The sequence below is a fragment of the Hylobates moloch genome, unplaced genomic scaffold (genome assembly GCF_009828535.3).
Source record: "Hylobates moloch isolate HMO894 unplaced genomic scaffold, HMol_V3 SCAFFOLD_1, whole genome shotgun sequence".
Lineage (NCBI taxonomy): Eukaryota > Metazoa > Chordata > Mammalia > Primates > Hylobatidae > Hylobates > Hylobates moloch.
The window spans coordinates 229,602,644-229,624,873 of record NW_026652276.1 but is presented as its reverse complement, the minus strand read 5'-3'; the positions used below and the strand labels follow the sequence as shown (position 1 = coordinate 229,624,873).

The 22,230-nt window shown below is 43.8% G+C and overlaps 1 protein-coding gene across 6 annotated transcripts in view; it reads right to left on the bottom strand.

Moving 5' to 3' along the window:
- Positions 1-2,593: 2,593 nt before the first annotated feature.
- The window catches only part of CUL1 (cullin 1), a 102,482-nt gene continuing 82,845 nt past the window's right edge, over positions 2,594-22,230 (bottom strand). For all 6 annotated transcript variants that reach the window (XM_032762059.2, XM_058427660.1, XM_058427655.1 and 3 more), the window contains exons 10-22: positions 19,763-19,870; positions 19,576-19,682; positions 17,038-17,086; positions 16,519-16,650; positions 14,982-15,099; positions 13,830-13,906; positions 13,215-13,346; positions 10,847-10,939; positions 5,784-5,831; positions 5,623-5,705; positions 4,966-5,071; positions 4,257-4,370; positions 2,594-3,124 (exon numbers count right to left, since the gene is read on the bottom strand). In XM_032762059.2, coding sequence (XP_032617950.1) covers positions 3,044-3,124; positions 4,257-4,370; positions 4,966-5,071; positions 5,623-5,705; positions 5,784-5,831; positions 10,847-10,939; positions 13,215-13,346; positions 13,830-13,906; positions 14,982-15,099; positions 16,519-16,650; positions 17,038-17,086; positions 19,576-19,682; positions 19,763-19,870 — 1,248 coding nt within the window. In that variant the 3' untranslated portion in view covers positions 2,594-3,043. The remainder of the gene's footprint in view (positions 3,125-4,256; positions 4,371-4,965; positions 5,072-5,622; positions 5,706-5,783; positions 5,832-10,846; positions 10,940-13,214; positions 13,347-13,829; positions 13,907-14,981; positions 15,100-16,518; positions 16,651-17,037; positions 17,087-19,575; positions 19,683-19,762; positions 19,871-22,230) is intronic.

Below are 22,230 nucleotides of genomic sequence, written 5' to 3'. Positions count from 1 at the left end.
AAGCAAGAGGTGAGCTTTACTCCCAGTCCGGCGCGACAGGGCAGTTGCCGGGCTGTCCTGTGGAGGGCGAGGTGGAGTTCGGAACACCAGCTGCCTCCTGCCTGGCTTCTATACTGGGACTCTTCACTAGATTGTCTGAAAAAGGGGATATACTAAAAAAAAGTGTGGGAACCATTAAGACCTGGGTTTATTACCATTTTACTTAACCTGTGTAACTTTTGTGACAGGGTTGCTTTGTTGCCCAGGCTGGAGTGCAGTGGTCTTGGCTCTCTGCAGCCTCAACCTCCTGGCCTCAAGTGATCCTCCTGCCTCAGCCTCATGAGTGATTAGAACCACAAATGTGTGCCACCAAGCCTGGCTAATTTTTGCAGACACGGAGGCTCCCTATGTTGCACAAGGCTGAGCTCTCTCCAAGTGCTGGGCTTACAGCCGTGAGCTATCTTGTGCCTGGCCCTCCGTTTGTTTTTTGAGACAGAGTCTTGCCCTGTCACCCAGGCTGGAATGCAATGGCGCGATCTCAGCTCACTGCAACCTCTGCCTCCAGGGTTCAAGTGATTCTCCTGCCTCAGCCTCCCAAGTAGCTAGGATTACAGGTACGCACCACCATGCCCGGTTAATTTTTTGTCTTTTTAGTAGAGATGGGGTTTCACCATGTTGGCAAGGCTGGTCTTGAACACCTGACATTGTGATCCACCCGCCTCGGCCTCCCAAATGGCTGAGATTACAGCCATGAGCCACCGTGCCTGGCCCCTATCTTTTTAAACTAACCTGTCAGGTGTCCGAGTTTCCTGAGAAACCCCAGGAACCTGTACTTATTTTGTTAGCTATGCCTTCCCTCCACCTGGCTAACTTGCACTTGGGCACAGGTATGGTGTGCTAAGGATGTTCAAGATTTATCACTTGCAAAACCTGTGAGGTACCTGAAGCTTCTATGAGGAAAACAAAGTTACTGGGAGCAAAGCAGCATCCCCGACCGTGGCTGGGGAGTGAGTGACACGGCAAAGGAGACAGAAGGAAGAAGCTACACTGAGGCGCAGGCAGGCGACATACAGGGTTCCTGGGGGGACTGCTCCCAGGGCTCTCATGATGTGGTTACATCTGTGCCAGGAGGAGAGGGTGGGGTGTGCATGCCCATGGCCCAGGACCTCCTCTCCTTGGGACACACTGGGGCAAACATTCCATTCTCAGGGAGGAGTAACTTTTTTTTTCGAGACGGAGTTTCGCTCTTGTTGCCCAGGCTGGAGTCCAATGGCGCAATCCTGGCTCACCACCACCTCCGCCTCCCGGGTTCAAGCTATTCTCCTGCCTCAGCCTCCCAAGTAGCTGGGATTACCGGCATGCGCCACCATGCCTGGCTAATTTTTGTATTTTTAGTAGAGACGGGGTTTCTCCATGTTGGTCAGGCTGGTCTCGAACTTCCGACCTCAGGTGATCCGCCCACCTCAGCCTCCCAAAGTGGAATAACTCTTCTAACAGTCACGAACATGGTCCAATTTGCCAGCAGGTACCTGAAAAGCAAGAGAACCTCGGCTCCCTGACGTAGTGCTGGCGCGAGAGTGAGTCCAGGAAGCTTCACCAGTCAAAGCCAACGTTTTGATTTCATAACCACCTGCTGCGACTAGAACAGAAGCGTGGACGAGCAGGCTCTGCCGTGTCCCGTGCCCACAACCGGAACAGAAGCGTGGACGAGCAGGCCATGCTGTGTCCCGAGCCCACAACCGGAACAGAAGCGTGGACGAGCAGGCCATATTGTGTCCCCTGCCCACGACCGGAACAGAAGCGTGGATGAGCAGGCCATATTGTGTCCCCTGCCCACGACTGGAACAGAAGCGTGAACGAGCAGGCCCTGCCGTGTCCCGTGCCCACGACCGGAACAGAAGCGTGGACGAGCAGGCCCTGCCGTGTCCCCTGCCCATGACCGGAGCAGAAGCGTGAACGAGCAGGCTCTGCCGTGTCCCGTGCCCATGACCGGAACAGAAGCGTGGATGAGCAGGCTCTGCCGTGTCCCGTGCCCACGACCGGAACAGAAGTGTGGACGAGCAGGCTCTGCCGTGTCCCGTGCCCATGACCGGAACAGAATTGTGGACGAGCAGGCCGTGCCGTGTCCCGTGCCCATGCTCTCCATGCCGACTCAAATTCAGGCAGCAGAGGCTGGTGACGACCAGGGATCCTGGAGCCCGGCCACTCATCTTCAGTCCTACCTCCTCTACTCACTAGAGGCATCTTCCCTCATCTGGCCTCAGTTTCCCCACCTGCAGGAAGGAGGATACTGTTTCACACATAGGTTGTCAGGTAACTCATTTAGTCCTTACAAGTGTCAACGAGGATCAATGTGTGGTCACCGACTCTCACTGAATACAGTGACACAGTGCATTCAAGTCACCACAGAAGTCACAAAAATAAGCATGATTTTTTTTTTTTTAAAGAGGATTACACAGGGGCTTAACATTTTAAGATCTTAAAAACTTTTCAATCCAAAGAATACAGCCCTTTTAAACTACAGGAAGACACTAGGAATATAAATTTGCACAATCATTATATCTTTTATTTACATATAGAAATTAGTAAAACTTAAAACAAAACCAAATGCGACTTGTACAGAAATCCTTTAATTTTCTTTATTTTCACACATTAAAAAATGAAACACACTATACAAATGGTTTTCATAGCAGGTTACATGTGGGTCCATTCAGACTTGCTCTCAAAGTGCTGCCAACGTGACAAGTGCTGCCAAGATGACAGCTGCGAATCGGGGAGCCCGTGTATTGACTTAGATGCGGTAGCATGCAGCCCTCGGCATGGAGGGTCAGTCCCCGCTGTTCTTAAATTAGGGTAAATGGCGTTGGTGTCCATATTTACAGACTTGAAATGTATCAATCCTGAGCAGTTCCGATGTAAATCCGAGACCAGCTGCTGGGAGTCTTGGTCTCAGTTTTAAAAAGGGAGGTCCAGTGGCGGCAGGCTGGCTGCTATGAACTTGTTTTCATTCTTTCCAACATGAACTATTTGTTGCGGGTCACACAGTCAGACCCTTCCAGAAGGGTTAAGCCAAGTAACTGTAGGTGTCCTTTTCACCATCCACTCGCTCCAAATATTCTTTCTCAATGAGAATGTCAATGCATTTCTGGGTGTTATTTTTAAAAAGGAAGAGGTAGTGAAAGAGAAGAAAAACACAAATTATCATCAGAACAGAGAGAGGCTGCCCCCACCACAAATCTCCCCTGATTCGGAGCTCAGCGGGGAGCAGTGTCCCCTGCCCCAGATCTGTCAGCATAGAGTTTTACTTCCTGGGCAGCTAAGCCTTCATGCATGGAGTTCCTTCAATTTCCATTTCCCTGACACTTGCTGAGGGTGACTCCAAGTCCCTCCTGCACCCGCCCTAGGAACTGGAGTCAGGTGCTTTGGGAGCCCCGTGGGCCAGTCTCCCTTTCTACCACCAAAGTCTGCTTGCCTCTGGGGCAGGACTCAGTCTCACAAGAAGAGGCCATGAACAGGGAACAGGGGACTGTGGAGAACTCCCTGAATAGCCATGAACGAACTGGCACCTGTGCCACCAAATGTAACCCAGGAGGGACACTGGGCCTCCTGCCTGTTGGGGGAGTCACCTGTCAGTGCCACCCGAGGCTCTCCACTGGCTGTGACTTACCCAAGTGGTTTAGGAAAAGGAAAGTCCTGCTTAGTTACCATTTTAAACAAGCCCATCAGAAATAAGCAAAATGTCAATTAACAGTAGGCTACATAAAGGAAGGTGTGTTCCCATAACAGAACACCCATAAGAGCAACGAAAACGACCCAGTGCTTCTCGATACCGCAACGCAATGAATCTCCCGAAGATACTGCTGAGGAAATTCTTACCAGGCACGGGAGTGCGTGCTCTAGAATCTGTTTATGTATCACGCAAAAGCAGGCAAAACTGTTTTACGGTGTCAGAAGACATGACAGTGATTTTCTATGGGACACAGGTGCTGGCTGGGATGGGTGGGCTTCCGGGATGCTGGGCATGTTTTAATTCTTACCTGGGTGCCGATCACACAGTGTATTGACTGTGAAAGTCATCAAGCTGGCGCTTCATCATCTGTGCACTTCTTTGTATGTGTGTTTCAATAGAGTTAAACTGAAGCTGACTTTCTTTCATAGAAATCTACATACAAAGAAGCCAGCTCCCTTCTTCACGCCACAGCAATCAATCCACTTTTTGCTACATTTTTTATCTTCTAAATTAAGAAAGGAATGTGACTGCCATGTAAGTCCTGTACCTTGATCACAGGGACCCGAGGTTTGAACCTGGAGGACAGCTGAGTGAGGACCTCGCCAAGTAACTGCTGGTGTTTCAGAACCTTCCTCATCTTCATAATTCTCACGATGGCCGCCTATGCAACCAGATAAGGAAAAAGAGGTGCATTTAGAGCTGTAACAACATCGTATTGATAGTTAAGGACAAGCTGCACAGAGGCTGCCGACGCCTATGCACAGGATCACAATTTCCTAACAGGTAACAAACGTCCTGCAGGTGAGACGAGAGAGGGAACCAATTCTACCTGCCTATGTTTCAACTCTAATGTGGCAAACATTACAATGTTTTGGTCTTTTGAGCAATTTTACCTCAATAATTTAACTCAACCATAAAGCATTAAAAAAAGGAGACAAAATTAAATCTTCAAGGCCATGGAAGCTGCCCATCCTCTCCAGTGAAGAACTCTCCTTCCCCTCATTTCAGCCAAACCTGCCACAATGTTTGCTTTCCAACATTTAGAGCAAGAGGACTGCCCTGTTTTGCCTGGTGACATAAAGGACTAATTCAGTTAACAAGGCCCTGGCTCTTGGCCTTGCCACCTTCTGCCATCACAGACCCATTCATCTGGCAATCACTCCTTCATCACCCCCGCCTACCCCCCATGGCCCGTCCTTGCGAGCCATCCCTGTGTGAGGGACAGCACACTCGGCACAGGCATACAGGTAAGTCACCTGAATCAGTAGTTTGCGGTCTTCCTCGATATTTTTGTGTGTGGTTTCTTGTTCCTGCTTCTGTTCGGTTTTCATTGGCACATTGATGTTAACCCTTAATTTCTTACTATCAAGAAAATTGAGGAAACCGATCACTATGATGTTAAAAGGTAGGCAATGAAGGCTGCTTTCTATTTTTCCACCTTTAAGAAGTGCCCTGCTTCCCTAGACAGAGGGGAGAGTGTTGACTTCTGTGAGCTCCCTGTGACAATGTCCTCTGCCCAGCACTGGGTCGAGTCCTATCACAGCATAGTTTCCTATTTGGCTATTAACAGGGACATCCACATTACAGAACATCCAGGTCCTTAATCTGCTCTCCCAAATTGTGTCAAGTGAAATAAAATCAAGCCACTTGGACATAAAGGTCCAAACTTTCTTGGTGAGCCATTGAAGGAGACTTATTTGCCAAATAAAGAAAAAACCCAGAAGCTCAGAGTTGGAGAAACATCAGGCTCGCTGAATGGAATCAAAGGCCTGCCTCACACTCCCAGCTAGTGCCTGTCGCTTCACACTGAGTCCCCGGTCTCCCTCGGTTTGTAACAATACTGAGATCCGTGCTAGGGCTCCCGGGGGATGTGTCTATGGTCTAGGACCATCCATTTATTAGATTTTTCTTACTTTTTATAACCAAGATATAATTTTATTAAGGTATCTGGCTTCAATTCCACCTCATCAACATTTGCATTTTCATCTTCCAAGACCTGTAAGAAAACAATCGTTACTCTATGATCTCAAGAAAAGCCTTCTTCTAGCGTAAGATAAAAAGGGCACAAACCTACCAATAGCTTCGACTTTAATAAAATCTGCAAGACTTGCGCCAAAATGTCCTGCAATTAAAGAGAAAAAGAAGTTGTTAAAGGCAAAATGCATTTTTCTTTGCAATAACCACCACAGGCAACCTCAAAGTCCATTTTCCATTAAAAAAAAAATCACCCAAAAAGAAGAATATGCTGGAAGGAAAAAAAAAGTTGGTACTTCTTAGAAGTTCACTAAATTTGCTGCTTCCTTCCACCCTGACTGCTAGAAGTGAAATCAACCCCTTTCTGGCCTTGACCACCCAATAATAAAAATGAACAATTCTGTTATACTTAAATCAGGCTGAGTAACCCTTATCTGAAATGCCTGGGACTAGAAGTGTTTGGATTTCAGAATACTGCACTGGATTTATGGATTCAGCAGCCCTGATTGGAAAATCCGAAATTTCAACTGCGCCATGAGCTTTTTTTTTTTTTTTTTTTTTTTTTTTTTTTGAGCATCATGTTGGTGCTCAAAAATGTTTGGATTCTGGAGCATTCTGGAATCTGGATTTTTGGATTAGTGATGTTCAACCTGTATTGGAAACCATGCACAATGAAATATTCAGGAACTCTTCACTTCTTAAGTGCCTGACAGCTCATCTTGGACACTGATCATCACAAAAGAAATATTAAAGAGCTGCCCAGCAGGACTGAAAATAATGCCCTGCTCATGAGAACGATGGGGCTCAGCGGCAGGCGACCTTGTCAACTTGGCTTTGATGCACTCAAGCACGTTGTGTGGCCTCTCACCTGTGAACAGCGGGTGTGGCAAACGCTTCCCAGCCCTCCTTCAGCCTCACAGCTTTATGATCCCATGAAATCCAAGGGGACCAGCTTGAGGACACTCACACAGTCACACGGACTCTTACAACCCATGGACAGTGGAGTCCTGTCATCATCATGGGTACCCATTCTGGTCTGAGGATACGTGGTTAAAGCTGTCAAAGCGAAAGGCCTCTAGCTCTAGTCTAGTAACTGACACAGAACTGCACAGCAGCCATTCGAATACTGCCCGCTGCATCTAGAGTAGGGTGCGGGGGTGCCCACCTCCTGAGCCAGGTCTGATTGGACAACATCTACTGTGGGCAGAAAGGAGAGAGCAGTGGCAGCCTCCTGAAGGAGTTCTAACACTGAGAACCACTCAGGAGACTGGCCTAGAATCCTGATCAGAAGCAGCCAAGCAAAGACTTGACAGTCACACCTGTTAGCCCTGTCCTTGGGGATGCGTCTACACAGCCCTCCCCACAGTCTAGGGGGCAACCAGGCCTCCAACCTACAAAGGCACAAACTCATTTTGTTATTAGAATCTGAAGATACATTTAGGAGTAATTCGAAGAATGACTATAAAATAGTCATTCAAAATGACTTTCCTAACTCATCCATAAGGCCAGGATTAGCCAGACACTAAAACCAAATGAACATCTTGAGAAAACAATAGAGCAATATCCCTTATGAATATAAATGCAAAACTCGAGAAAATTCCGGCAAGCTAAACCCAAAAACACAGAAAAAGGATTATATACCATGACCAAGTGGGATTCACCCTAAGAACACCAGGGTAGTTCAACATCAGTGCAATATACCATATTAACAGACAAAAAAGCAGTTATTTTGACAGAGTAGAAAAAGCATTTTGACAAAATACAACACTCCTGCACGCTACAAAATTCAATAAACTAAGAATAAAAGGGAACCTCTTTAGTCTGATAAAGGACATCTAGTAAAAACTCACAGCTAACACCATCGCTGTTTAACATCGCAGTTAAACAGTAAAAGACTGGAAGCTTTCCCAGTAAGGGCAGTAACAAGACAAGGATGCTTGTTCTTACCACATCCATTCAACAGCATACCACAAATTCCAGCCAGAAGAATCAGGCAAAAACAAAGACAAACAAAAAAGAAATAAAAGGCAGCCAAATAGGAAAAGGAAGAAGCAAAACTGCCTGTATTTATAGATGATATGACGGTATATCAAAAAACTCTAAAGAATCCCCCCAAAAACTATTTGAGCTAATAAATTAGAGCTAATAAACATTTAGCAATGTTATAGGAAACACAATCAAAATACAATAATTAGTTGTAATTTTTTTTTTTTTTTTTTGAGACAGAGTCTTGCTCTGTGGCCCAGGCTGGAGTGCAGTGGTACGATCTTGGCTCACTGCAAGCTGCGCCTCCCGGGTTCACGCCATTCTCCCACCTCAGCCTCCCGAGTAGCTGGGACTACAGGCGCCCGCCATCATGCCTGGCTAATTTTGTTTTTGTATTTTTAGTAGAGACGGGGTTTCACCGTCTTAGCCAGGATGGTCTTGATCTCCTGACCTCGTGATCTGCCCGCCTTGGGCTCCCAAAGTGCTGGGATTACAGGCGTGAGCTACCATGCCTGGCCAATTAGTTGTACTTCTATACATTAGCAAGGAGCAATCAGAAAGTGGAACAGGCTGGCATGGTGGCTCATGCCTATGTAATCCCAGCACTTTGGGAGGCCAAGGCGAAAGCGTTACTTGAGCCCAGGAGTTCAAGACCAATCTGGGCAATACGGTGAAACACCATCTCTACAAAAAATACAAAAATTAGCTGGGCATGGTGGCAAGCACCTGTAGTGCCAGCTACTCAGGAGGCTGAGGAGAGAGGATCATTTGATACCACAGTGAGCTGTGACTGCACCACTGCACTCCAGCCTGAGCAAGAGTGAGATCCTGTCTCAAAAAAACAGAAAAAAGTGAAATTAAGAAAACAATTTCGCCAGGCACAGTGGCTCACGCCTGTAATCCCAGCACTTTGGGAGGCCGAGGCAGGCAGATCACTTGAGGTCAGGAGTTCGAGACCAGCCTGACCAACATGGTGAAACCCTGTCTGTACTAAAAATACAAAAAATTAGCCAGGCATGGTGGCACGCACCTGTAATCCCAGCTACTTGGGAGGCTGAGGTGGGAGAATTGCTGAAACCCAGGAGGTGGAGGTTGCAGTGAGCGAAGATTGCACCACTGCACTCCAGCCTAGGAGACAGAGCAAGACTCCATCTCAATTAAAAAACTAAAAACCAATTCCATTTACAATAGCATCAAAAATAATAAACTAGGAATAAATTGAAAGTAGCAGAAGATGCATACACTGAAAACCATGAGACACAGTTGAAAGAAAAGACAACCTAAACAGATGAAAAGACATCCCATGTTCATGGAGTGGGAGACTTAAAATACTGCTGAGATGGCAATACTCCCCAAAGCAATCTCTAGATTCAGTGCAATCCTTATCAAAATCTCAACTGCACTTTTTGTAGAAATAGACAAGCTGATCTTGAAATTCATAAGGTAACATAAGGGACCCAGAATAGCCAATATAATCTTGGGAGAAAATAAAACAAAGTTAGGGGTCTCGATTTCAAGATTTACTGCAAAACAATAGTAATCCAGACAGTGTGATACTGGCACAGTAAAGATATACAGATCACTGGAAAAGAACTGAGAATCCAGAAATAAACCCATATATACCTATGGCCAATTGACTTTTGACAAGTTTGCCAGCACCAAACAATAGGGAAAGAACAGTCCTTGGCCTCAGACTAGGCAATGATTCCTTAAAAATGACACCAAAATCACAAACAACACAAAGAAAAAATAGATAAAATAGGCTTCATCAAAATTAAAAATGTGTGTATATAAGAAAGTAAGAAGACAACCCACGGAATGGGAGAAAATATTTGTAAATTACATATTTGATAAGGATCTAGTATACAGAATATTAAAAGAATTCTTACAACTCAACAACAAAAAGACAAATAACCCAACTGAAAAGTGGGTAAAGAATTTGATCAAACATTTCTCCAAAGAAGATATACAAATGGCAATAAACACAAAAGATTGTAAACATCATCAGTTGTTAGAGAAATGCAAGTCAAAAACTGCAAGATACTACTTCATATCCACTGGGATGGCTATAAGTTTTTTTAAAAATGAAAATAACAAATGTTGGTGAGGATATGGAGAAACTGAAAGCTTCATACACTGTTGGTGAGAATATGAAATGGCACAGCCACTATGGAACAGTCTGGCAGTTCCTCAAAAAATTCAGCTATTATATGACTCAGCAATTCTATACCTAGGTATATACCCAAGAAAACTGAAAACATGTATTCACAGCAGCATTGTTCATAATTGGAAACAACTCAAATGTACATCAACTGATGAACAAATAAAATGTGGTCCTCTATACACTGGATTATTCTACCACAAAAAGAAATGAAGTAACAACACATGCTAGAACATGGGCAAACCTTGCAAACAGTATACACTGAGGGAAAGAAGGCAGGCACAGAAAGTCACGTGTTATATGATTCCATTTATACGAAATGTCTGGAGTAGGCAAATTGATAGCAAATTAATGATTGTCAGGGGCTGGGAGCTAGTGGGTAGTTACTGCTAATGAGTGCAGGTTTCTTTTTGGGGTGATAAAACATTCTGGAATTGGATAATGGTGGTAGTTCTATAAGCTTGTGAATATACTAAAAACCACTTTGTACACTTTAAAATGACTTTTATGTTATGTCAAATTTTATTATCTGAAATATATCTCAATAAGAAATATGGCTAGCAGGAAAAATAATACTAAAGTGGAAATTTAAGCTTAGTAAGAAAAGCCTAACTGGTTAAACAAATGAGAGAAAAGCATGGATGAGGAGTATGTGTGTGTGTGTTACACCGAGTTTTATTTTTAAGAGACAGGGTCTCTGTCACCCAGGCTGGAGTACAGTGGCATGATCATAGCTCACTGCAGCCTCGACCTCCCAGGCTCAAGTGATCCTCCCGCCCCAACCTCCCAAGCAGCTGGGACTGCAGGCATGTGCCACTATGCCTGGCTCAACAATGAGTTTTAACATTAAGCTTTTTGTAATGCGTATTAAAATCCTGGAATAATTTCATACTCATGAGGCAAACATCGATTTCAAATTAAAGATGCCCATATCCTCTCCCTTATCTTTCCTAACAATATCCATGAGAACAAGGAAATGGCAACTTGATAGTACAATGAGGCTGAGATGAGAATACCATTTTAATCTGAGTGCTGTCGGTCAGCTGCTGCACGGTGTAGGCATCTTCCGTGTTGTACTGAAGCAGGATAGCCATCTGGAATGTCGATGCCTTTGCGGCCCCCCATATAAAAGAAAAAGAAGGAAAATTTAAATGCATGGAAACACCTCTCAAAATATATAGCCCAAGTTTGAAGAACTTATTTATGAAACAAATTCTTTAAACAAGTACAAAAAAAGCGCAGATCTATTTAAAAGGGAATATAAAATGTGACAATGCCACTACAATGCAACATTTTCCCAAAGTCATTCATTTTCCATGTTTACAAACATTCAAATAACTTGAGGGCTTTTTAAAAAATGTATTGTCTATGTGGATATATACTACAGATATGTCTCCACTCATTTATACAGAAAATCACATATACACATACCTGGTATATATGGACATGTTAAGCATCAATCTCCAAATCTGTTTTTGGCACATGAGCTAAGGAGTATTATCTTTTGGCACATTATTGATGTAAAACAACACAAATATCAAATTGTATTTGGTTTTCTAATCCTAAGTACTTACTATGAAAGTATGAAAAAAGTAAGTAAAGTATGAAATGACAAGTGTACTAAATTTCTTTTTTTTGAGACAAAGTCTTGCTCTGTCACCCAGGCTAGAATGCAATGGCACAACCTCGGCTCACTGCAACTTCCGCCTCCCAGGTTCAAGGGATTCTCCTGCCTCGGCCTCCCAAGTAGCTGGGACTATAGGCATGTGCCACCACACCCAGCTAATTTTTGTATTTTAGTAGAGATGGGGTTTCACCATGCTGGCCAGGCTGGTCTCGAACTCCTGACCTTGTGATCTGCCCGCCTCGGCCTCCCAAAGTGCTAGGATTTCAGGCTGAGCCACTGCACCCGGCCCTAAAGTATCTTCTAAAAGACAGGTAGCATGTGTTGGTTCCTGATTGCTGATTGTGTGTGCAAGCGAATGAACGCCCCCTGAGGACTCCTTCCTCTCTTCTCTCTCTTTTCTTGCATAATCGACAGCAACAAGTAATGACCCATGACTGTCAGTCACTGCTTGCCTAGGCAAGACCTTGGTCAATGGAAAGAGAAACAAAAACGCCACATGCCTGTTTCAGGGCAGCCCACAGACAACAGTGCTTCCAGGGCCTTGAACAGAGATACAAGGGAACGAGTGTGTTGCTAATGTTTTCTACTGGGCGCGCTCTGGGCTGCCTTAACACGGCAGACACACCCTAGGCAAAGCCTCCGCCCTGTCAAAAACTGGACACTGAAATTCCAGGTACTGTAGTGGAACACGTGGATTCTTCCATGTATATTTGGGGATAAAGGAAACAAAATTTCAATTGTATAGTAAGAAATATTCAAGTTGATAAAGACCTCTGGAGCCAGCATAACAATACTATGCATTTTAAAAATTTTAAGTCACAGTAGATTTAAGAAAAGCTTAAATTAATGAGCAGCTTGAGTCTGCAGAACAACCCATTCTGAAGTTTCTTAATACTTAAACAAAGACCTGCAATTTTTCTTAGAAATGCACTTGTGAAACCTTCTCAGAGACTAAAATATGCCATTACTTGTGAAGCCCACTCAGTACAAAAGTGGAAGTAGAAAGAGCTTGGACTTTTTTTTCTTTTTACTTTAAAAAATATCTAGAGATGGGGTCTTGCTATGTTGTCCAGGCTTGTCTCAAACTCCTAGCCTCAAGCGATTCTCTGGCCTCAGCCTCCCAAAGTGTTAGGATTACAAGCATGAGCCACCACACCAGCCAAGCCTGGACTTTAAGAGAAAAGACTTTAACTGAAATTTTGGCTCAGCTACATGTAAGCTAGGATTCAGAGAAATTCACTTAAATTAACCCAAGCCTCAGTTTTCTCCTCTACAAAATGGAAATATTCTTAGTTACATAGTTATAAATTAGGTTGTACTCAATATTGTTGTAAGCACCGAGTGTTATTAACGTGAAACTGCTTTGTCAAAGGTAGAGAGCTGATATAATTAAATGTATGCAACTCCAGCTTTTTAAGCCACTACCTGAACACTTTATGTGTGTCAGGCAGGGGCTGTGCCAAACACTTACTAAATACATTATTTAATTTTCACATCAATTCCCAACTATAAGCACTAACACTCCCATTAATGGAAAAGAAAACTGAGGCCCACAGTCATTAAATAACTTGCTCCCTAGCCAGAAAGAATTGGAATTTGGCCCATCTAATTCTTACAACTCCATGCTTTAAACTTGCCACTATTTCACCAGAAGCTGAATTCTAGATTCTGCTGCTGAGTCAGCTGATAATGATTTCTATAATTTGCCTTATGTTCATTTAGAATAGAAACATTTTAGGATAAAAACGTGATCTTACCTGCAAAGTATATCTGTTTTTGAAGCAGTTAGTTACCAATTCTCCTTTAGACAACTGATATAACCACGTCAATTTTCGGCCACTGTGGCGGCTGGCGTAGAAAGCTGTGAATCGCTGATAACTACGTTCCAACTAGATAAAAGGACAGCATTATATGGAACACAGATCTCACCACGTCCTACAGGCAGCGTTTCTAAGTAAAGCACACTGTTCCAAGCTTACAGTACAAAGGCAGTGCTTATATAAAAGTAAAATACAAACGCCAGGTGTCTGCCTCTCTTGTAAAGCACTTTAAGCACTGGAAGGTACAATCTTAAAAAAGGTTTGTACTTCAAGACCAGCAGGTCCATCGAGGTGTTCATTACAGAACTAATTAGGTTCTACTTTACAAGATAAGGAGACATGTCTGTAGAGTTGGGACAGACAGCCCACCTTGAGACATGCAGACCTGCCCCACTGCACAGGGCTGTTCCCTAAGTGTTGCCCCCACAGTTCACCGTGATGCAGCCAGCCAGCAGGAAGGCCATCTGCAGGCCTGTCCCCTTCCACAGTGAAGGCTGCCCTGCCCCACCCTCCACTTAGCACTAATGGGATGGCAGACAAACCCATCCTTACCTCTGACGGCAAGGCAAACGTACAAGACTGCTGGAAGGGCCAGGACCCGGAGCTCAGCACTTGAATGCTGAAATCCACTGCGGGGCGGAAGAGAGGGGAGAGTGAACATTCTGGAATACACTAATTAGTTTATAAATTGAAAAATTCAATCATTTCAGATGAATGTGGATTGCTCTTTATTAAAAAGCACATTAAATAAAAATCCTGCTTGAATATAAAATTAAGAATTGAACACTTTATTCAATTAAAATTAGCAAAAAGTGCAAGAGCCAGATATTCTTTTCTTCCAAAGAGTGAGAGTCTTCATTTTGCTTCCACCTCGGAAGTCTGCTGTCACACGCCTGCCCTGCTTCCCTTGCTTTCCTTTTCTGTCCTGAATCACTCAGTCCACTCAAGCCATGCCTGTGCTTGCCAGGCTCGGCAGCATCACAGCCCCAAACTCATGCAAACTCACAAGCAGGAGAAAACCGCTAACTTCATTACAGTGTATGTTTCACTTATTACTGTGAAAAGACACACATGGTCTATAAATTGTAACAGTAATTTCATCTTCACAGATAATTAAAAAGCCCACTGGCAAAACTGTCCAGTTTTACAATGGAATTGTCATTCTGATTTGGGAAAAATAAAATTCTCCATTTTTCATTTAAAAAGACAAAGATGATCCAAAGATGATGTAAGCATAAATCTGCCATCCTACTACTATGCAAGGCCTTAAAATACCAGCCCAGCTGCCTCTCCTGGAGAACTGAATCACCTGCACCTGCCTGTACTGATCCCTAATCCCAATCTGATGCCACAGGTCTTTAGCTTGACTGTTACCTATGCGGGCCAAGTGAACATTAAAATAAATGCTAGAATGGATCCAAGCTAAGGTTTACAAGACAAAACCATGCCTGTGAGTCCCTCCCCAGATCCCAACAGGTGGTGACCTTGCCCCAGTAGAGCTGACACCACTTCAGGGGTTGTCATCTCCTCATGTCACACGGGAGTCAGGGGAGGAGGGCTGGGTACTTGGGAGGAATCTCCCGCTTCTTAGTTCTTGAATTTCTTACAAAGCCCCTCCCATTCTCACCTAATATTTTGTCATTTCTTCATTTGCTACAGAGAACTCTGCCTGTAAACACAACATACAGACACGCGGATACTCACAGTCTAGGGGTTCTGAATTGGTCAAGTGCTTTTTGAATTGCTCGTTCAGATCTTTGCTCACGCCGATGTCTTGAAACATGCGCTGAAGTTTAGAGGTGTACTCGAACCCGCAAGCTTGCTGAGAAGAACCCAGATGACTGTCTTATTAATTTGTACAAAAATATAAATGTATACAAGGGAATCTTAGAGAAATCAGAGTATACAATATGTACTTAATTATATGGAACTACTAGCAAAGCTAGTAACATTTTGCTATATTTTATAGTACAAATATGCATGGATTAATATTAATACTCTGTCAAAAAACCCCACAACTCTAATGTTGCACAGTGAAGTCTTCGCACACACAATTCATTTGTGAGCATCTAAGAGCAAGGTGTCCTGACACTGGTAGAATACAATGATGAAATGATCTGTCTCTCTCTCTTATCAGAAGCTGAACTGTGTGCCCCCAAAATGCCTATGTTGAAGCCCAAACCTCCAATGTGATGCTGTGTGGAGGTATGCGGCCTTGAGCATGGGGCCTCACAATGGGCTTGGTGTGCTTTTAAGAGATGCACAAGAGCTCTGCACTCTCTGCCACGTGAGGCACCGCAAGAAGGTGGCTGCCTACAAAGCAGGAAGAGGGCCCGCACCAGGAACCGAATCAGCTGGCACCCTGATCTTGGACTTGCAGCCTCCAGAATTGTGAGAAACTATTTCTGTTGTTTAAGCTACCTGGTCTATGGTATTCTGTCATGGCCGCCCATGCTGACAAAGATACCTACATAATTTCGGGTCAAAGTAAAATATGCTCCAAGTCAGATAAGAGCACTTGCCAGCGCCGACACACAGGCGCGCAAAGGAGGTGGTGGAGGAAGAGCTGCACGACGGCAAAGTAACCAAGCCCAGAGCAAACAAAACCTCCACTCAGCTGCAGGCCAGCACGGTGTGACAGTGTGAATGTGCTCCAAGGCTAAAGGTGTGGGAGGCAGCAGAGGCCCCACAGATGGTGAGCTGAGCCCAGCCAGGCCTGGGGAGGATGGAAGCCCCACAGTGGGGTGGGGAAGGGGTCAGGAAGGCACTGGGGCCCCACGAGAGTAGGGTGATAGTTGTGGGAGGCTTTCAGAAGAGCAGTGGCAGAGCTTCTTGTACAAACCACTGCACGAACTCCTCTGCCTGCCTCGTAACCTGGAGAGACTAAGAGCTTTTTTTTTTTTTTTGAGACAGCGTCTGTTGCCCAGACTGGAGTGTAGTGGTGTGATCTCGGCTCACTGCAACCTCCACCTCCTGGGTTCACGCCATTCTCCTGCCTCAGCCTCTGAAGTAGCTGGGACTACAGGCACCTGCCACCATGCCCGGCTAATGTTTTGTATTTTTAGTAGAGATGGGGTTTCTCCATGTTAGCCAGGATGGTCTCAATCTCCCGACCTTGTGATCTGCCCGCCTCGGCCTCCCAAAGGGCTGGGATTACAGGCGTGAGCCACCGCGCTAGGCCATAGAGCTGTTTTAATAATGACTCAGAAGCTGGGATTTTTCAGGAACAGATGAAACTCACCTTTAACTTGGAGATCATGCTGGCTTCGGCATCGTCACTTGCACTGTTCTGGTGGACGAGCCTCTTGGCGAGCATCTTCGCATAGAACTTCTGAAATACGTCTTTGTCTTCTATGTACTTGAAGACAACCATCTGGCAAAGCCACCGAGACAACACACTTAACAAGCACACACACAAGTTGACAGTGCAGAGCCGACTGTCACCGGCCACAAGCCAGGAGCCAAGATGTGCCCTTGGCTTTGGGCAGGTCTGTACGCCAATGTTTATGATGGCAAAAACTCCGCCCCAGAGTCTTGGAAGTTTTGTGAATCCCTTAATTCAGTGAGTTGGACTGACTGAGTATTAATGAGAAAAGTATGAATGCTAAAAGTAGTAACAATTTAGGAAGTAAAACCAGAGATTCAAAATAAAATCAATGATTATTACTTTTCACATTTCAGAGGCCCTCTATAAGTAACATTACAAACAGCTTGTGAAATACACAGCTCCTGGAAATGGGTATGATCATGAAGCACTTACCACTTGATTGAGTGTGTCTTCTAGTTCTGCCTCCTCTGGGTTCTTGGAACTGAAAATTTTAAAAAGATACCATGTTTTAAAACATCAGTACATTTAAAGAAGCACCACTTAGAATGCAGGTTCAAGCATTCAAAAGATCCGTTCTCATCAGATTAGTGCAGAGGAAGAGGGAAGTGAGTGGAAAGGAAGAGGAAAGTGACTTTCTTTACCTACAGCAAATTGGCAGTCTCATACCATAACCCCAACACTGAAGAACAGATTATGAAGTAGTCACTTAGAATATCCAAGGTGAAAACCAACAGGAGATATTTACAAAACGTTTCCAAAAACATTCTGAAGAAGTTTGCCTTGAAGATAATCCACTTAAACTTCAGTAGAGGAAATTCACTTTACCAATTGCTTTCTAGTCTGCTGTAATTTAACTTTGGAGAAATAAAAAGGCACATAGATTCCCTTTCATGGCCCAGTCATTAAAGATGATGAAGGGGTTTAAATTCCTACTAAACTGTTGCCTTCTGTAGTTACATGTACAAGAGATGATTGTCCTTTAACAATTGATTCATTTTATGAACAATAATTCAAAGGTGAGTTAAAGGTAGATGCATTTTTGTACAGGTCTTTTCTACAAGACTCCTTTATAAACAAGACCCCCTAATTCATATAAAACGAATCAGCCACCACAGAAACTCTGAAGAGGTGTCTCCAACTTCAGAACAGTTGGTTCAGAAAACCCAACCCTATTCTTGGCACTCTTGGGTCAGGGGTGTTCCTCTTCCCTTGGAGCAGTTGAACTTAGTGCCTCCCTGACTCCACTCGCCCAACACACGCTCGTTAAAGAGATGCTGTGGAAATGTCTCTGCCATTCTGTCTGCATCAGTGGCCTTAACTAGTAATCAGTAGACTTGACGAGGGACATTTGTGAAAAGACAAAGGATAAAAAGGGCACTAAGGCCAGGCATGGTGGCTCACACCTGTAATCCCAGCACTTTGGGAGGCTAAGGTGGGTGGATCACTTGAGGTCAGGAGTTCGAGATGAGCCTGGCCAACATGGTGAAACCCTGTCTCTACTAAAAAAAAAAAAAAAAAAAAAAAATTAGCCGGGTGTGGTGGCATGCCTGTAGTCCCAGCTACTCAGGAGGCTACGGCATGAGAATTGCTTAAACTCAGGGGGCAGAGGTTGCAGTGAGCCGAGATTGTGCCACTGCACTCCAGCATGGGCGACAGAGTAAGACTAAGTCTCAAAAAAAAAAAAAGAACACCAAGTGTCCTGTCAAACCAACTGAAGACCCAGTAGAGTATCTCCACAGTCATAATACGCAGCTCCCCAAAATGAAACCAAGTCATCAGAGGCCTTCCCATTTAAAGCCCCCTCTCATTTCTGGAAAGGATCTGATCACAATTGTTAAATTACACATTAAACCAGGATTAAATATTCCTGTTTATTGCAAGAAACAGGAAAAAAAAATCAAACACTCAGAGTTTCTCACTGGCCTTGGGTAAACTGCGTTAAGAGAAAGCTATTGACCTTCATCAAATGTTTTCCCATCATTTACCAAAAAGGCCACATAGTTTTTACATGGTTCTCTGTTAATGTAGTAAATTACATCAGACTTGGTACTGCTGGGTTATCCTTACCTTCCTAGAAAGCTATACTATGTTTTGAAGAATTATTATTTAGTTCACTGGGAAATCTGGCTTGTTAATATTTTACTTAAGATTTCTACAACTCTGTTCTCAAGTGACACTTGTTTGTAGTCTTTTCATTCTGGTATGTGTGGGTATTTCTCGGTGTTTTTTGTATTGGGGTTATGCTAGCCTTCGAGAGCTGTTTAAAATATAATTGATTAACATCAAAACCAGTATAATTTGGGCGTGTGGAAAACTATTGCAACAGAAAGCCAGAAGGAGATTAGCTTCCTTCATTAAAATATTTAAAACTTATTGCTATGATATTTGGAATAGAGCATTTCTAAACTGAAGGAAACTTGAAGTGAAAGAGAAGCTGAGAAAAACCAGAACACACAAACAAAAAGATCAGTGAGAACTTCAAAAAAACACAACGCAGAGGAGAAAGCTATATATTATATTGCTTCCAGATCTTAATACACATAAACTGATAGAAAACATATCAATTGAGAAATAAGATTCAAAAGTAAAGAATATGAAACAGCAACAGAAACTCATCTAACAAAAACAAATTTAAAACTACACAGAATAACAAAGGTAATCTACGGCCATACCACTCTGAACTGAACGTGCCCGATCTCGTCTGATCTCAGAAGTGAACAGGGTGGGGCCTGGTTAGTACTTGGATGGAGAATAACCAAAGTCCCACAATACACTGAGACATTTCTGTTTTAAAAACAGCCAGTGGGAGGGAATGCAGATTTTCAACCAGAAAGATGATTGTGTTTAAGCATTTTCTCGTAAGGTACAAAAATTACAATGTATGTAAAATGTAATGTTAAGTTTTAATTCCTCATATAAAAGCTGAGATTTTAAACAGGCATACTAAGAAAACATAGGGTCATTTAATACCTTTTCTTCAACAAGGAGTCACAGTATCGAGCCAGCAACTCAGGGGATTTACTGGATGACTGGGCCATCTTGGTAACCGCGTTGTTGTTTATGAAGCGACCACAAGCCTGTGTCACACAGAATACAGTTAGAGACAAATGCCCCATCGATATATACTACAGGCAAGTCACAACCGTCACACACCTACCTTATCAAGAGCAGCCACAAAGCCAGCGTCATTGTTGAATGCAGACATCACCAGGGCGTTGTATTTTTTATGAACATCAAGCACTGTCTGTACATACATTTTGGGGTCCTTAAATGCGGGCAGAAAGAGAAACAAAAGTTGGTTATTGGGGATTGTGTATTAATGTATACAATGCATGTACTAGCATATAAAATATTCTAAAAGCTATAGATACCTTTTCAAAGTTAAGAGATAAGATTAAGAAATACTTTTGGTACCATCATTGAAACACATAGGACATTTTGTTTATATATATAAAAGAAAAAACAATCTATTCTCCATACTCAAAACTAAATATTGGTTCCGAGCTTGCATTAAAAACAGTGAAAACTCAGAGATCATGAAAACAGCATTTTCCAAGTGACAGTTCTGCTTTGCCAATTCCTCCTTGTTAAACAGTGGAACTCTGGACTCTGTTTCATCTGGAGAAGGCGTTTAGCTGCCGAGGTCGGTCATCAGCCCGGCTGGGCAGGCAACGCGAGGGAAAGCGGGGCTCAGGGCGGGAGTCTGACTGCAGCCTCCATCCACTGCAAACCAGAGGCGCGGATCCGCGTGGCGCTGCCGGGGGCCACGGCCTCATCGCAGGACGGGAAGAGGGACAGAGCGCGGCGCAGGGCAGCAAGGGGGCCTCCCCGGAACAAGGAACAACACGGAAATGCAACGGGAAGGCTGGCCGCAGAGGCTCCTGTGGCCAATGGAAGGCGGCGACAACGGAAGGCAAAGGAGACCGAGCTAAGTGCTAATGAGAAAAACAGCGCTGCTGCTGGGCATGCAGTGCACGCCACCACCCCCCTTCATGAGACCGCGACAGCCCACACTGGGAAGCAGGTGCTGTTTTCATCCCATTCTACAGATGTAGAAACTGTCACAGCTAAGTACACTGCCAGGAAATGGCGGCAGGCACAGGCTTGGCTCCGAGCTGCGCGGGAGCCCGGCTGGGAAGGTTGGTGGGACGGAGCTCTGGGCCACCCCTAGCCAAGCACAGACCCAGGCGCGGCGGCAAGCCCATGTTTCCACATCACGATACATTAATCTGCAGGGCTCAGGTGCCAGAATTCAGCATTCCCAAATTCTACCTATTTTGCATTTTTTATAACATTTGATTTACTTGTTTTTAAATAATAATGAGTAACAGTAAGGATGAATGATTTTTCTGCAACAGGGTTACACTAAGAGTGCCAGAAGTTTCCTGTTAAAAAAAGCTCTATATAATAAATGCAAGGTTTATTATTATTATGAATATATTGTGGTAAGTTCAATAAGATATAAATATGGTCTCCACCTGACATAAACATTTGATAAGAAAAAACATTAAAAGGGAACTTAATGCAAAATAATTGCCAAATAAAAATCACTTAATATTGAAAGGCAGTACTGCAGATATTTAATATTTAAAAATTACCATCTGAAAAATGTTGAAACACACAGTGTTAACTGCACTACCAGATAGCCTTGCTCTTTGTTTCATAGCTATCCCAGACATAGGGAAACTTTTTCCACTTTGCCTGGATGGTCTTAATCTTCAGAGTGAACGAAAAGCACCTCCAAGTTGGGCCATATCTTACTTCATATAAGCTTGCTTCTTTTAAACAGTGAAAATATTTTCTGCTTGACCTAACTGTGGTTTTGCCACTGAAATAGATATTGCTTCTGCCAATTCAGATTTTAGATCACTTTCAGATTTCATGTCAAATTATTCCAGAACATTCACATATTCTTCTCTCTGCCTTCCTTCTGTTACAGTATTTACAAAGTGCTCCAGCCTACAGCGAGGATTCAAACACTGGAAAATGCTAGAAACGTTATTGGGTAGTTTTCGAATACGGTACACGCAGGATCTCTTAACAAGTTAACAGCCCTACAAAGAACTGCGTGTCAAAACTGCCAATTTAAGGACTCAATTTGCTTCCAAAACTTGCTATTTTTTTGGAAGACCCCTCACAGGATTTATATATAGTATGTTATGTATATACACATTAATACTTATTTTATTTGCAAGAATAACTTCACCCTTAGCAGCAGAGGGGCCACAGATCCACACTTAGAAGGCCTTGCCCACCTGGCAGCCTGACCACTTAGCCTGCACGGCTTCCCTGCCACACGCCTTCACCCTCATTCCCGAAAACGCCAGCCTCGCCTTACTCCATGCTCTTGCTTGCAACTTGTCATGGCCGGACCCCTCTGAACCAGTGATGTCTCTATGTTGACTATAACGTTTCCAAATTATAATACTTTTCCGTATATTCTCAAAATTTTTTGGCCATTTTTCCTCAGATTTGGAATTTGGAAAAATACCGATTTCCCAAGGAATTCCAGGAATAACTTCTCACATGGAAAGCCAAATCTCCAGGAGTAAAGAAGTCTTCAGACTCCAGTTCCAAAATTCTTTCAACTACAGCAGTCTGGCTGGTGAGATGGGAGGACTTGAA